The 16,439-nt window shown below is 39.6% G+C and overlaps 1 protein-coding gene across 1 annotated transcript; it reads left to right on the top strand.

Moving 5' to 3' along the window:
• The first annotated feature begins 1,145 nt into the window (after positions 1-1,145).
• LOC128365931 (NLR family CARD domain-containing protein 3-like) lies at positions 1,146-6,357 on the top strand. Its single transcript, XM_053326557.1, has 6 exons — positions 1,146-1,211; positions 2,416-4,213; positions 4,304-4,477; positions 5,039-5,212; positions 5,503-5,549; positions 5,767-6,357. The coding sequence occupies exons 1-6, from the start codon at positions 1,175-1,177 to the stop codon at positions 6,294-6,296; spliced, it is 2,760 nt and encodes a 919-aa protein (XP_053182532.1). The 5' UTR covers positions 1,146-1,174; the 3' UTR covers positions 6,297-6,357.
• Positions 6,358-16,439: the final 10,082 nt, after the last annotated feature.

Genomic DNA, 16,439 nt, shown 5'->3' with positions numbered 1-16,439 from the left:
GATGGACCTGATTTAAAGTAAGTCATCATAATGTCACTGTAAGACTGTTAATACTAAGCTAATTCCTTAGCTGTCAAGCGTACACAGTGTGCCAATCTGTGTGCATGCTTTATCACTGTTTATTAATCTATTCTTACAAATTTCCATGGCAATAGTTAACGATTTAATTTTGAGAATTTTTAACTAGTTATTTGAAATGAAAAACATGATGAAAGAAAAACATCAGACACGTATTATTAATCCGAGCAGAGTCTTTTTACATATCTTAAAAGTAATCTTAGGGGAATCATTAAACATTCTTTTATCAATATATTGTTTTTGTCAGGACAGAGCAGCAGAGACCAGACTCTCCTGTATCAAGCTGTGTGTCCATGAAGAGCAGCAGATCTATGGAACCTGTTGTTGTTTTTAAAGGAGATGATCCTGATACAAAGTAAGTCAGCAATGGTAATGCAAACATTAACATTGTTGTTGAACAATTATCTACAGCTTCATTTAGCACTGCTCCATCAGCATAGTGCTTGTCAAACTAAAGATATTAACTCTAAACAAAATCCATTTAGAAAAATAATGAAACATCCTCAGCTTAACGATGAAAGTCCAGAGAAGAAGGAGCCATCTTATCCATTATTTTATGTTGATAGTACCACAATAGAGATAGTCTACATTATTCTCTTACACATTTTTGTTACAATGATTGATCAAGTTTTTCTCCACAGAGACCCTCTAGAGGGATCAGAAACACACCAGGCTGATCACCAGACACACCTGGACTCCATATTTATGGTATGTAACTTAACAGACGCAGGAAGAGATGCGGCTTGATGAAACTGATTTATATTTTTTGACTGAAGAAACAGATAATAAGTTGTATAACATTACAATGACTGTTAAGTTTATCAGATTGATAGTTAAGTAATCATAAAAATGAAGTCTTGAACTTGAACATAGTAACTAAATGAATATTTCCCTGCTCTAGCTTCTTGAGGAGAACATCATCACTTTTGTAAAGGATGAACTAAAGAGGTGCAAGAAAGTTCTGAGTCCAGATCACCCAAAATGTTTGGAGAGGAAAGAGGAGGATGAAGATGTGGTGCACAGTGAAGAGGAGGAGGAGCAGAGGAGGAGCAGAAGAGAGTCACTTCTGAAGATCACAGTGCAGTTCCTGAGGAGAATGAAGCAAGAGGAGCTGGCTGACTGTCTGCAGAACAGTAAGAAGCTTTTAATATATCTAGCATTTTGTGTAAAATTTCAAATTGATGGTAAAATAAATGCACATGTTTTAAGTCTGCTGTAAATATATGCATCAGATCTATTTATTACTATCTGTATTTTAACTTTTGGCTCCAAACTGACCGCTGCGTAACTTATGCTGATGGATAGAATGGACTGGAGAAGTCAGAGGGGTTACAGCTATGTTTTCATAAGAAAAAGGCCAACACATTTTTCAAATAGACTTCATAGTGTGAATTATTGCCACACGTGGATGGACATAAAACTCTGAAATGAATCATAACTCTATGCAAGTACTAATTGTGTTGCATTGCATTTCCCAAAAAACACTGAAAACATTTATCTATGACACATAGAATCTGTTGCCTGCTTCGGTAACAAGTAGGAAATGAGCATCAAAAAGCTATAGAAAGAGTTTTTGACCACTCAGTGCTGTGTTGCAATGTTTTTACAAGACAAGCAGGTAAACAGTTCAAGTAAGTGAAGTTTTGGAGCGCCCTCTACTGGATCACAAGGAAAACTACTTCAAATGGTCTGATGCAGAGACTGCAGCCCACATTTCAAACAGGTCATAACAGTTCCAAATGTGAACTTTTCACCCCATGTTCGAATGAATGTTCGAATTTTGAATAAAAAGTGACAGCCCTAACATGTATCCATGCCAGCAATGCATTACCGATCCACTGGTAGACACATGGCATTTATTTGCCCAGAAATGTAGTAAGTAAGAGGCAGTGAAGAAGAAGCCTGCAGACTACAATCATAGATGTAGACAATGCAAGTTTAAGTTTGTTTGCAAATTTTTATTAAGGTAGAAAATGCACTCAACATATTTGTTAGACCTCAGGGATACTAAATGCTGTTTGGTGGGATACGTCAGATACTTTGTTCACAGCAATGGTTGCTGTGAATGGACACATTCTCTTTAGATTATGCTCATGGCTTTTGAAAAATGTGTTGCATGGAAGTTCTGCATGCTATAAAGAAACACTTAATAAATACTAGCATGAACAGGGAAAAGTCAAATAGTAACACACTGCAACCTAGTGTGCATTAACCAGAAATATCACTTGCACAACCCATGTTTCCACTATAAGGGTTTTTAAAACATACCCTGACGCATTTGGTACACATTTACAGTCTATTATAATCCAATACAATATTTGTCATTTTTCTATTTAGGAATTTGTGCTGCAGTATGCCGACATAAACTCAAATCTAATCTGAAGGAGAAGTTCCAGTGTCTTTTTGAGGGGATCACTAAAGCAGGAAACCCAGCTCTTCTGAATCAGATCTATACACCACTCTACATCACAGAGGGAGGAACTGCAGAGGTCAATGATGAACATGAGGTTAGACAGATTGAAACAGCATCCAGGAAACCAACCACACCAGAAACAACCATCAAACAAGAAGACATCTTTAAAGCCCCACCTGTAAGAGATGAACCAATCAGAACAGTGATGACAAAGGGAGTGGCTGGCATTGGAAAAACAGTCTTAACACAGAAGTTCACTCTGGACTGGGCTGAAGACAAAGCCAACCAGGACATAGACTTCACATTTCCATTCTCTTTCAGAGAGCTGAATGTGCTGAAAGAGAAAAGGTTCAGCTTAGTGGAACTTGTTCATCACTTCTTTACTGAAACCAAAGAAGCAGGAATCTGCAGGTTTGAAGAGTTCCATGTTGTGTTCATCATTGATGGTCTGGATGAGTCTCGACTTCCTCTGGACTTCCACAACAATGAGATCCTGACTGATGTTACAAAGTCCACCTCACTGGGTGTGCTGCTGACAAACCTCATCAGGGGGAAATTGCTTCCCTCTGCTCGCCTCTGGATAACCACACGACCTGCAGCAGCCAATCAGATCCCTCCTGAGTTTGTCGGCATGGTGACAGAGGTCAGAGGGTTCACTGACCCACAGAAGGAGGAGTACTTCAGGAAGAGATTCAGAGATGAGGAGCAGACCAGCACCATCATCTCCCACATCAAGACATCACGAAGTGTCCACATCATGTGCCACATCCCAGTCTTCTGCTGGGTCACTGCTACAGTTCTGGAGGATGTGTTGAAAAGCAGAGCTAGACGACCACTGCCTAAGACCCTGACTGAGATGTACATCCACTTCTTGGTGGTTCAGTCCAAACTGAAGAACATCAAGTATGATGGAGGAGTTGAGATGGATCCACACTGGACTCCGGAGACCAGAAAGATGATTGAGTCTCTGGGAAAACTGGCTTTTGAGCAGCTGCAGAAAGGCAACCTGATCTTCTATGAATCAGACCTGACAGAGTGTGGCATCGATATAAGAGCAGCCTCAGTGTACTCAGGAGTGTTCACACAGGTCTTCCAAGAGGAGAGAGGGCTGTACCAGGACAGGGTGTTCTGCTTCATCCATCTGAGTGTTCAGGAGTTTCTGGCTGCTCTTCACGTCCATCTGACATTCATTAACTCTGGAGTCAATCTGCTGGCAAAAGAACAAACATCATCCTGGTGGTCTAAAGTGCTCACACGCAAATGGGAACATATATACCAGACTGCTGTGGATGTGGCCTTGCAGAGTCCAAATGGACACATGGACTTGTTCCTCCGCTTCCTCCTGGGTCTTTCACTACAGACCAATCAGACTCTCCTTCGAGGTCTGCTGACGCAGACAGGAAGCAGTTCACAGATTACCCAGCAAACAGTTGAGTACATCAAGAAGAAGATCAGTGAGAATGTGTCTGCAGAGAAAAGCATCAATCTGTTCCACTGCCTGAATGAACTGAAGGATCACTCTCTAGTGGAGGAGATCCAACAGTACCTGAAATCAGGACGTCTCTGCGCAGATAAACTGTCTCCTGCTCAGTGGTCAGCTCTGGGGTTCATGTTATTGTCATCAGAAAAAGATCTTGATGTCTTTGACCTGAAGCAATACTCTGCTTCAGATGAGGCTCTTCTGAGGCTGCTGCCAGTGGTCAAAGTTTCCAGAAAAGCTCTGTAGGTTAAAAATTAATTACACAGATTTAATGTATTAAAATCAAAACAAAAATCTTACCATTTCTTTTTTTGTTGCAAATGTATCTTCAGGTTGAGTTGCTGTAACCTGTCAGAGAGAAGTTGTGCAGCTCTGGCCTCAGTTCTCAGGTCCCACTCCTCCAGTCTGAGAGACCTGGACCTAAGTAACAACGACCTGCAGGATTCAGGAGTGAAGGAGCTCTGCAGTGGACTGGAGAGTCCGCACTGTACACTGGAAACTCTCAGGTCAGTTTGTTGAACAGATGACCATGTAAATGTTTTATGCTCAAGAGAGGATTATTCTGGGAAACGCCAATAGATAAAATCCAACAGTAAATTTAGTTTGCTGGTTATTCTGGACAGCTGTACTCAGATGACAGAAGTATTGTTGGGGAAATAGTATTAAGTGCAAACATTGGTTGTAAATGTTTTTTGGGGTGTTAGAGTTTCACAATGTAGTGAGGTTAAAGATCATCCTACTGAAGGCATATATTAACACTATATAGATTTACTAAAATATATTGAGACTTTAAACTCAGGACTTATTTTAGCAGGTTAGCTAGCAGCACTGTTTATTATTTAACATTAAGACAACTCACAAACATGGAGCTGCTGCAGTTAACAGCAACTGTACACAACTTCCACAGCCATTCCAAAGTGGCTCTGTCAGCACTGCTCATATGTATGAATAGAGCTTTTCACAAAAAAAGAAACAAGTAATATACTCTTGTTGAGAAACTGAACTGTGTGTGTGTGTGTGTGTGTGTGTGTGTGTGTGTGTGTGTGTGTGTGTGTGTGTGTGTCTAGGCTGTCTGGCTGCCTGATCACAAAGAAAGGATGTGCATCTCTGGTCTCAGCTCTGAACTTCAACCCCTCCCATCTGAAGGAGTTGGACCTGAGTTACAATCATCCAGGAGACTCAGGAGAGAAGCTACTTTCTGCTAAACAAGAGGATCCAAATTGGAGACTGGACACACTCAGGTATGGTCACACCAGGGTATAGGTTGAGTTTGTTCGGGTGTTAGGGTCAATATAAGCAAATAATGTATATGTATTTTAAATTACGATGAAAACATTAACGCAATGCTTGTGGCATTTATCTAACCATGCAGAAAGCTTTTCTTATTTGCTCAGGCTTTTTGGGGTCTGTGTGAGGATTAAATATGTTAAATTTATTTGCTGGGACAAACAAAGTTTTGAAAAACTGCACATATAAAATTAATAAATCAATGATATTAAAAGGTGTTGATCCAACTTTGTTTTTCGTTCAGGATGGACCATGGTGGATCACAGTCAATGAAATCTGGTCTGAGGAAGTGTAAGTGTGCTTTTTAAAGAATGATTAATAATTTATCATTTTAATTGTATAAGTAAAACTGCTCAGTGGTGCAGTGGTTAGCATTGTCGCCTCACAGCAAGAAGGTTAAAGGCTCCACTACCCTCAAGTGGGCAAGCCATATAGCTAACAGATGGATAAAAAGTCAGATACAAGTCTGACAAACTGCAGCTTTATTTTGTCTTATTCTCGCCCTCAGATGCCTGTGAACTCACCCTGGACACAAACACAGCCAACAGAAGACTCGTACTGTCTGACCACAACAGAAAGGTGACCATGGGGAGAGAGAAGCAGCCATATCCTGATCATCCAGAGAGGTTTGACTACTGGAAACAGATTCTGTGTACAGATGGTCTGACTGGTCGCTGTTACTGGGAGGTTGAGTGCAAAGGACAGGTCTATATAGCAGTGACTTACAAAGGAATCAAGAGAGGAGAAGGTGATGGCAGCTGTCTTGGGAGAAACAATCAGTCGTGGAGTCTGGGATGCTCTGATGGAAGTTACTCCAGCCTGCACAATAACAGAAGAGCATCCTTCCATTGCCCACCCCCAAAAAGAGTTGGCGTGTACCTGGACTGGTCTGCTGGCACTCTGTCCTTCTACAACGTGTCCTCTGACAAGCTTATCCACCTTCAAACATTCCACACCACATTCACTGAGCCGGTCTACCCTGCTTTCAGGGTTAAGACTGAACCATTTGACTCATCAGTGTATTTGTGTGACATATAGAAAAGCTGAAGTCCAGATCAGACACAGTGGGTTTTGCTGGTTGCACAATGTGAGTATACTACTCCACACTGCCTTTTTTGTTGATGTCATGCTTTTTAGTGGTTCGAATAAGTACAGACAACATATACGTAACAACCATAGACTTTACGCTTTACTTTTAAAACGTAGCTCATTTTTCATTGTTATTATTTTCCAAAATACATAAAGGCATCAAGAAAAGAGTAATAAAACAGACTAAATTTGAGAATAAAAATGACAGATTCACAGTCAGAATGAGAACATTGTTACTGAATTTAATCCAATATAAACTACATTTTAAGGTCACCTCATGTTATTCTGAGCTGCAGTGATGAAAGAAACTTTGCACAATTAAAATGCAGCTTCATTCATCATGGAAATGGAAAGCCAAGAAAAGTTGCTTGTTACATTGTACATGTAAATAGTTTGAGTTTTTCCAGTGATTTGATTGGTCAGTGGATGTGCTTTATGTTACAAGGCCCCAAATGCTTATTCATCACAGGTCAATGCATAATAATGAAGTACACTAATCAAAACCTTGCAAGATGTAAAGTATGCACTCATGGTATTAACTCTACAGTTTGTTCTTGTTTTACAAATGTCATGTATTGAACTTATATGAATATATTGTATATACAGTTCATCTGCAACACTATTTGACAACTGTAAATCTGTAAATCACATTGTAGTTTAACATTTTTTCTCTATGTGGTTCAACTTTTTTGGGGTCTTTGGCAATGGCCCATTGAACTGTTAGTAATAGTTAAATATAACTTACACTGATGTATTGTGTTTACAGTTAACCTGCAGCACTGTTTGTCAACTTTTAACCATACTGTCTGTTATAATGTAATTAGGGCCCGAGCGCTGACCAGCGCGAAGCCCTATTGTAATTGCCCGGATTATTATTATTCCGCTTTTTATTTTTCTCCCAAAACAACGGGCTTTTTGCCCCCCTGAACGTGCCCCGAAACTCACCAAAGTTTGCACACAAGTCAGACCCGGCGAAAAATTTGATATTTTATGGTTTGCATAAATGGCCGTGCCAAAATGGCTCTCTAGCGCCACCTGCAAAATCAAGAACATCGATCCCCTCGCCCCAGATTGACATAGAGAAACGAAACTTGGTACACATGTTCATCATGTCAAGACGCACAAAAAAGTCTGCGGGTACCATGACGTCACTCCAACAGGAAGTCGGCCATTTTGAATCAAAGTATTGATTTTAATGCCGATTTTGGCATCATATTTGAGCGAACTAGTCCTACAGTTTTCATCCCATCCACTTCAAATTCACACAGAGTCATCTTGAGACATTGGAGATGAAAAGTTATCAAAAGCTTTTTCGTCCCTCATTCCTGGTTGCCGTGGTGACGCGGCGAATTTCGATCCTTCGCCATGAAATTTCAAACCCTCATAACTTGACTCCACATGGTCTGAGCTTTCCCAAATTTAATATGCTTTTTCAGCGTCCCGGTCTGAACACATGTACAGTCTCATATTTACTGACAGTCATAGCGCCACCTACTGGCAACAGGAAGTCACTTGCGTCATTTGTTCATTAATTACTCCCATAATCTTAAGTATTTCTACCTGAAATTAACTCAGCTGAGACATAAGACCTTGGTGATGCTACAGTCTGCAACTCATGACCCATCATCAAATACCGTTGCCATGACAACACATTCAACGCCATGAAAATACGATTACAGTTTTCAGGGGCAAAGGATGCCTCCACGGTAACGAAACTCAACACACACGTCTGGAGTGGGTTCATTAAACATCCTATATACTTCAAAGGGATGGGCGTGGCTAAATCGCTCAATAGCGCCCCCTTGAATATTTCAAAATTGAACCTCAGCCTTCCTGATTGACATAGAAGAATGAAACTCGCTAGGTTTATGTATCATCTCCAGACGCACAAAAACGCCATTTGGACCCATACCCTAAGTCCAACAGGAAGTCAGCCATCTTGGGAAAAATGCTCAATTTTGGTGCATTTTTTGGTCATTTCCAGGCATCATATTTGAACAAACTAGTCCTAGGGATTTCATCCCATCCTCTTCAAATTCACACACAATCATCTTGAGACATTGGAGATGAAAAGTTATCAAAAGCTTTTTCTTCCGTCATTCCTGGTTGCCATGGTGACATGGCGAATTTCGATGTCTCGCCATGAAATTCCAAACCCTCATAACTTGACTCCACATGGTCTGAGCTTTTCCAAATTTCAGATGCTTGTTCAGGGTCCTGCTCTGAACACATGTACAGTCTCATATTTAGTGACAGTCATAGCGCCACCTACTGGCAACAGGAAGTCACTTGCTTCATTCTTTCACTAATTACTCTCATAATCTTAAGTATTTACACCTGAAATTGACTCAGCTAAGACATAACACCAGTTATCAAAAGCTTTTTTATGACTTCTTCCTGTTGGGCGTGGCTGTGCAGACAATTTCGATGCTTCGCCATTAGGCAGGAAGTCCTTATAACTCCTACAGACATTGTCCTGTCCACTCCAAATTCATCATGCATGTAGAGGGTCCCGCCCTGAACACATCTATGCATCAATACTGTGTCAAATACACAGCGCCACCTACTGGACACAGGAAGTCAGCCTCATATGACAAACATTATCCGATTTACATGAAATTTACAGGATGTGTTCTCTACATCATACACTGCAACATGACATATAATTGGTGGGTGATCTCTAGCGCCACCTAGTGGACACATGCAATGTGACTTAGCCCCATCACAGTGTTCATTACAAGCCCCGGTGCCAAGACTTCTACGTGCCCGCTGTGTCTGCCGTGTGACTGCAGCATGCACCGGCATGCGCGTACAAGGCTGTGCATGGGGCGCGAGGGCCCGTTCATCACTGCTTGCAGTTTTAATTTAATTTAACTTTTCCTTTTTCCTGTACACTGTGTAATTCAACTTTATGCTTGTAATGAAAATACAAGTTGAATACACTGTCAAGCTCCTCTGAAGTTATCCTTACTTAAACTTCCGGCTTTGAGATACAGGCCTGTTTGTTTCTTTTCTTTATGTAGTCACTTGTTCTGTCTTATTATCAGCTTGTCAATCAACTGTAAAGCAATTTGAACTACATTAACCTGTAAAAAAATACTATAAACACACTATAAAGTTTGATTGATGCATGCTTGTAATAAAAATACAAACATTCAATAGACTGTTGAGATATTTCTTTAATCCACCTTCACATTTGAATTTATTACATGATGTGACAGTTCCACATGTAATTACATCACATTTTTAAGCCAAATAAAAGAATAGAAATCTGTTAACATAGCTTTGTTTTAACATAAATCATATATGACATGGAAATGCAAAGAAATGAAGGTTTAATATTATGGATGGTGAATTGAATTCATAACTTTTTGTTGGTTTGTACAGATCTGTGCTAACATTCCTCTCCTCTGGTCCTTTCAGCTCAGCTCCTGTTTGATCCTCACATTATCACTGATTTCAAGAACTGAGAAGAGAAAAAAATATATAAAAAATGGGATGGACAACATATTATAAACACCATTTACTACAATGCAGTTCAGTCCATCACCATCCACAATGACCTCTATAATAAACATAAAGTGGAAAATGTACAAGCTTCATATATGTAGAAGTTATGGCAGAACTGTTTTATGTTGTATTGCAATTGCATTAGATTGCAAAGGTGTTGCTACACAATGTATTACATATATTTTGTCTTTTACTGTATTTTAAATCATAATTTGGGATGAATTAGATTACAAAAGTGATACATATATCCTTGATGAAGGTAAGCAATATTTCTTAATTCAATTTAATGTCTGTACGTGATACTACTGTATTTGAAATCTTTGTAGGTTTCCATAGAGGCAAAAAGACACTATATAAGCCAATTAGAGCTGCAACAATTGCTTGAATAATTGATTGACAACTATATTGACAAATTAGATTAAAGATTAAATTAATAGAAATTTCCCGTGACCCTATACAGAGGATAAGTAGTTTGGAAAATTAATGAATGGATAAATTAATACATTAATTTGAGAAATGATTGCACCGAAGCGCAGCCTCTATATAACGCATTATCTGCCGTGAAACTAGTTCATTTCACCAATATTTAGTTATGATGCGTTAGTGCTGTTCCCCTCCAAGCCCGTGGTGGCAGGTTATCAACATCCGGGGTCTATAGGTTGACCTACTAACTTCTGATCTGGATGATGTCATTTCAGATGATGTCGGATCAGAGGTTATCTATGAGAGGTCCATGTTGTAAAAAGCGGTAATTATCCTTTAAGACTGCTCTTTCTGACATTCAAGGGACCAAACACGTAATCTGTTAATCAGGAATTTATCAACTAATGAATCAATTAAAAAATAATGGTTATTGGTAGCTCTAAAGGCGACAACAGTTTAATCAAAACACAATAATAATAACTCACCTGCTTAAAAGAGAAGGTGGCGACCTCGCAGTCACATGGCAAGCTCATCTGATGGGCCTGGAAACGATCTGAGACAGGAAGCAAATATGAGAGAATACACAGTATATCTAAAACATTTGTATATGGTCTAAGAATCTACTGCCTGAGCCACTGAGGTTTATTATACCCTACATTTAAGAGTAGGCTTAAAACTTTCCTTTGTGATAAAGGTTATAGTTAGGGCTCTTAGAGCTCTTAGCTTATGCTGCTATAGGCTTAGACTGCCGGGGGACTCCCATGATGCACTGAGCTCCTCTCCTCCTCCTCCCTCTCTCTCTCTCTATCCATCCATCTATATTCATTAACATTCATGTACTATTAATGCATTCAATAACCTAAACTTCTTCCCCAGAGTTGTCTGTGCTTTCTGGTCTCACAGGTAATCTGGGCCTGTAGACGTCCGGATGACGGATTCCAGTCCAGGACCTTCTAGCTTCATTGTTGATTTTCATTGTGCTTCTCTCCTCTATCCTTCCTTTCTCTCCTCTCATCCCCAACTAGTCGAAGCAGACGGTCGCCCAATCTGAGTCTGGTTCTGAGGTTTCTTCCTGTTAAAAGGGAGTTTTTTCTTGCCACTGTTGCTCATGTGGGAATGTTGGGTCTCTTTAAAGTTAAAACCTGAAGAGTTTGGTTTAGAACCTGCTCTATGTGGAAAGTGCCTTGAGATAACTTTGTTGTGATTTGGCACTATACAAATAAAGATTGATTGATTGATTGATTATAGTCTAATCTTTATTATGGAAAATATTCTCAAATTAATCAATTGCGATGCTGTCAGGATGATTCCCGAAATAGTAAACCTACAAACAAGTCAGTTAACAGTTGACTGAATGATTGAATGATGAAACAAATGGTAGTAAAAAGTAAGATAATGTCACCTTTGCAAATGAACACATCTGACTGCTGTTTGAACCTATCTTACAATGATTACCTGCAACCAAAGTAGTCAAATAGTGCCCCACAATTCTAATGTTTTGGTATTGGATTAGGGTTAGAGTTAGGTTTAGTTCATATTCATACAGCCACATCATTATTATGTTGTCCTTACTTCTGAGGATCTGAAGTTTTGTCAGGACCGCCATAAACTCGTCGTAGTTGATCCCACCTCGTGAGCCGAAGTCTCGCCACATAACTTTGAAGGTTTCATCGTCTAAATGGAATTCTGCAGGGTAGAAACAATAATACATGAAAAGGAAGCCACAAATTAAACTACCTGCTGTGTCTCAAATCTCTCCTTCTGTACTTACACTTCTTAATATTTTGAGTGCATAGGTGCGTTCACACTGAGAGGTATGAGAAAATGCAATGCACTATGAGTAGGGAGACCGAGGTTCGTTGTCACACTTTTTACTCTTACTCTTACTTTTGAGAATTGCTGATCATCAAAGCATCTTTTAACCCTGTCGTCCTCGGGTCAAGGAAGAACAGGAGGAAGCAAGTAAGGCGAGAAGGAAGGGAGGAAGGAAGGAAGCAAGGAAGTAAGGAGAGAAGGAAGGGAAGAAGGAAGGAAGGATTGAAAGGAGTAAGGAGGAGTGCCCTCTAGTGTCTGTAATAAGCACTGTGACAACCAACCTGTTTGATAACCAATCCCGGTCATAATCAGTAGGTTTATTGGGTTAATTTAGCAGTCTGTAATGAATTGGTGATAACCTCAATGCTAACACTAGCTTGCTAAGTAGCTAATCACCATTTCCAGTAAGAGCACGATGGCCTTGTTTGATTTGAGTGAACACTAACCGGCCAAAACCTGCACACTTCACAAGTAAGTACAGTGGACACTAGTGTACTAACAGGAGCAAGTGATTTGAGACTCAGGATGCTCTTCTACCTCATGCCTCATGAGAAAAGATGAATTGCCAAATGCGTATTTTTTTGAAAGTGTACTATTAAGATATAATGTATTACTGCGGACAGACAGAGCCTCTTTCATTTGGGTCTCAGTGACGGTAGGTGAAATTCCCCCCTGGTAGCTCTCCACATACTCCCTCCTGGTTACAGCCACATAATGCTCCAGGTTGAAGACCTCCACCACATTCAGATCCTCAGACTTGTCGCCCTGAAAAGTGCTGGTTAAAGAGGTCAAAGAACTGAAAAGGTAAAGGTCGAAGATATTGCAGAGTGGTCTTAATAACATCAAATATTCTATCCAGTTTGGTTAACCCTGTTGAGATGCTGTGGTGTAGTAGTGAGAGGTAGACTACCTCCAGACCTTCAATGCCCAGTCACCATTACTGCAATGGTGCTTCACTTGTAAACTTGCATGTAAATGTAATTTATGTAAAAAGATCTCACTGTTTGGATGTTTTTTGCCAAGAAATATGTCCAGGTGATCTAGTAAAAGCAGTTTTATGTTGAAAATATAGTCATCATATGCCATAAATTACAGATCATAATGTAGTAAACTTAATTTCTCAGGAAAATTAAAACACTAGTCCAGTTTTCAGAGATGTCTCTTTGCTGTGTACAACAAACTGAGACTCTGGAAACACATAAAATATAGGTCACTGCAACATGAAATTACATCCTCATGGTTAGTCACTTTCTGACCAACCTGGTGATGGTGGGCTAATCTCCATTTGTTTGGTATTGGTTGGTATTGGTAGCCAAAATTTTACTTTTACAGTGTCATGGCTTTCTGATTTTTTATTAACTAAAATATGATTTTATTCTTAAGTGCTTGATGAAGTAAATCATTAGATAACAGGTTATTCCTGCTGGGTTTAATAAGCTTATAGTGCAACACATAAATTGGCAGTATGTGACAACTTAATATGACTTTATATGTATTAAGTAGATTAACACAAAAAGCAGCAGTGAAGTTTAATTAAAGGATACATCCATGAGAGTCAGCAGTAGGCGGGCTGTCCCAAGACTCAGGGCTAAATTTGGGAAAAATAAATATGACAATGAGTGTAAAAAAAAACCCCAAAAACATTCAACTGATAAGATAGAGTTGTTAAATTGATATTGGAAAATAAACTGACTTTTGCCACCAACAGAAAAACCGGCGGCGTTCAATTTAGCAAGAAGACCTTCAGCTCTCAGCGTCTGTTGGGAACCAGGACAAATATTCAATAACTTGAACTACGAGGTAGCATACATTAAAACACTTAACCTAAAATATCTGAGGCTGGTTGAGTTTTAGTGTCAGTAAAAGGCAACCTGTGGAGTTTATGATCACTAGTAGTGCTATGGAGCGTTGTTTTCCTTTCATCTGCTTTCTTTGTATTGAGCATGCACTCAATGTAATACAGTCCTGATCGACAGTCAACCCAATCAGATGGCCCAATCAAACCCTTAAAGTCTGTGTAAAGTAAGAATAAATATGTGTTCTGAGTTTGACATACCACAGAAAAGTGTGTTGTTAACCACCTTGCCAAGTTTGAATGATTAAAAAAATCGCCAAATATATGAAATTAGGCTTCAAAGTTGTGTAAAATTCAGCCTCTTTCTCTGTTCCCAAACGCTGTGGGCGTGGCCACCGAGGTCGCTGAAACCCCGCCCCCTACCAAGTGTCACCTGTCAATCAAAGTCACTACCTCTACCAGAAACATGGACGCTACGTCTGAGAGCGTTCTGCTGCTAGCTCAGTTGCTAGCTCGGCTGGTAGCTTGGTGGCTAGCTCAGCTGGTAGCTCGGTGGCTAACTCAGCTGGTAGCTCGGCGGCTAATTGGGCTAACTGGTTAATTGTAGACTATAATAGTAGTAGTGGGCGCTGAATGTATTTATACCTCTAGAACAGCAGGGGCGGATTTATGCTAATGATTTTGAGACCCGCCCACTAAATCCTGAACACAGAAATGTTGAAACACAGTTTGTGAAGCCTAGCTCCACATTTCAAATCTAAATGGTTGAAATGCTTTTTACACCTTTTTTAGATATACATTTGTGACCTATTTAATGTGTTTAGAAGAAAATGAATTCACTTTACACAGTCTTTAAAGAAGAGGTTTCATGCACATTTCCAGGTCTATATTTATATTCTGGGGCTTAACTGGAATATTCTTGCATTATTCACAGTTTAAAACTTCTACTGGTCCTTTACGCAGCCCTCAGTTCAGCCTCTGTCTGAAACAGGCCATTTTACCTGATGAGCCCACTTTGTTCTGATTGGTCAGCTCCCAGAATCGGCTCTCTTAATACATCCATGAACTTAACAAACAGAGCTTTCAGGGCTTGCTGAAGCCTTGCCCTTTTGGAACTTTAACTATGTTTAACACATCCGATATAAAGTACAGAAAGAACAAAAGTATAATAACAATAACTGACAACCACAAAAAAAGCAGGTTATGGCTCCATTAAGTTGTCTTTTGATGGGTAAACATCATCATCATTGCCATTTAAAAGTGCCCCGTGGAGTGTTTTTGTCTTGATATTTGAATAGAAGCTGATTTTTCAAAAAAGTTTGAAACCTTCATTGTTTGCATAAATCTTTACTTGCCAGTAGTTTTCTTATACGCTGCCTTGGCATGCACATCACTGGGTGTTTCAAAACAAACAAAATGGGGACTAAACTAAACTATTGCTCCATAGCAATAACAGTGGCCAAAATCTCCACATGCTATCATTAAGTTGGAATTTATTTATTCCATTTTCTCTCCAACCTCCCTACACTGTGGTTTCTGTCTCGGTTAAGTGAAAGCCTGGTATCAATCATGTCTTACTAGAACAATGGAAGTGAGGAGCTTCACTGTGAGAGATTTATGTGCAGAAAGGACACACTCTCCTCTCAGATGATCACCCTCCATGCAGGGACCCTCACCAACCAGTAGGTGTCACTAATTAAGACATGATCCTCCTTTGAACGTCTCCCATCATGTACTACCTGTAATCAATCCTTTCTGCACCCAGGAATAGAAAATATGACTATTTGACTATCTACTGATTTTGAGCATTTTGTATTTAATAAATATTTATAATTTGAAGACTTTCAAAATGCATTTGTGTAAAAATCTATCATTTAGATGTGGAGGAGTGGTGGCATTTTATGGAAATGTAATACTATTTACATGATGGGTATCGAATGAAGTACTCAGTTGGTATTAGGATCACATTAAGGGTACTTGGATTGGTACTGGTATTTTAAAATCTTTAACAACAACATACAGTATTAATATAAAATGTATACCTTGAGCAATTACAAAACATGACAATATGACTAAATTGTGAATCTTGAATCTTAAAATTTTGAAATACCTCAGGGTTGGTATCTTCCTGTAAAAGAAAAGGACAAAGATATTATGTAAAGATATATCTAACAATAGCATTTAGAATATATATCCCTTCCATTTCTCAATTGAACTAATTCCTTTCAATGGTTTTTATTACTTACTGAGATACACTTTTCCTCAGGAAATCTGTTACATTGCAGCTCATCCGGCCAGGCGACGCCAAAACTGGACATCAGGGTGTCACAGCCCTGTTTGGCTCTCTCACAGAGTGACCTGCAGGGGCGCTGCACTTCCCCTGCTACACAAGGAGGGGCGTACACCGTGCACAGGAAGAGGCGTATATCTGTTGAGCACACAGTTTTCACAATTGAGTCGAAAAAGGACATTTTCACTGCAGCTTCTCTTTGACTCGTGTGTCCCAGGAGATTCGGAAACATCGTCTGTTGGTAGGACAGGTCTTTGCA

Source organism: Scomber japonicus, chromosome 10 (assembly GCF_027409825.1).
Source record: "Scomber japonicus isolate fScoJap1 chromosome 10, fScoJap1.pri, whole genome shotgun sequence".
NCBI classification, from domain to species: Eukaryota; Metazoa; Chordata; class Actinopteri; order Scombriformes; family Scombridae; genus Scomber; species Scomber japonicus.
This window is presented reverse-complemented; position numbering and strand designations above follow the sequence as displayed.

What these genes read in the sequence shown, in the direction of transcription:
- LOC128365931 (XM_053326557.1), top strand. Translation starts at nt 1,175, where the DNA reads ATGAAGCAAGAGGAGCTGGCTGACTGTCTGCAGAACA. An exon ending in GGCTGACTGTCTGCAGAACA is followed by an intron (nt 1,212 to 2,415) that starts GTAAGAAGCTTT and finishes TTTTCTATTTAG; the next exon opens with GAATTTGTGCTGCAGTATGC. An exon ending in TGTACACTGGAAACTCTCAG is followed by an intron (nt 4,478 to 5,038) that starts GTCAGTTTGTTG and finishes GTGTGTGTCTAG; the next exon opens with GCTGTCTGGCTGCCTGATCA.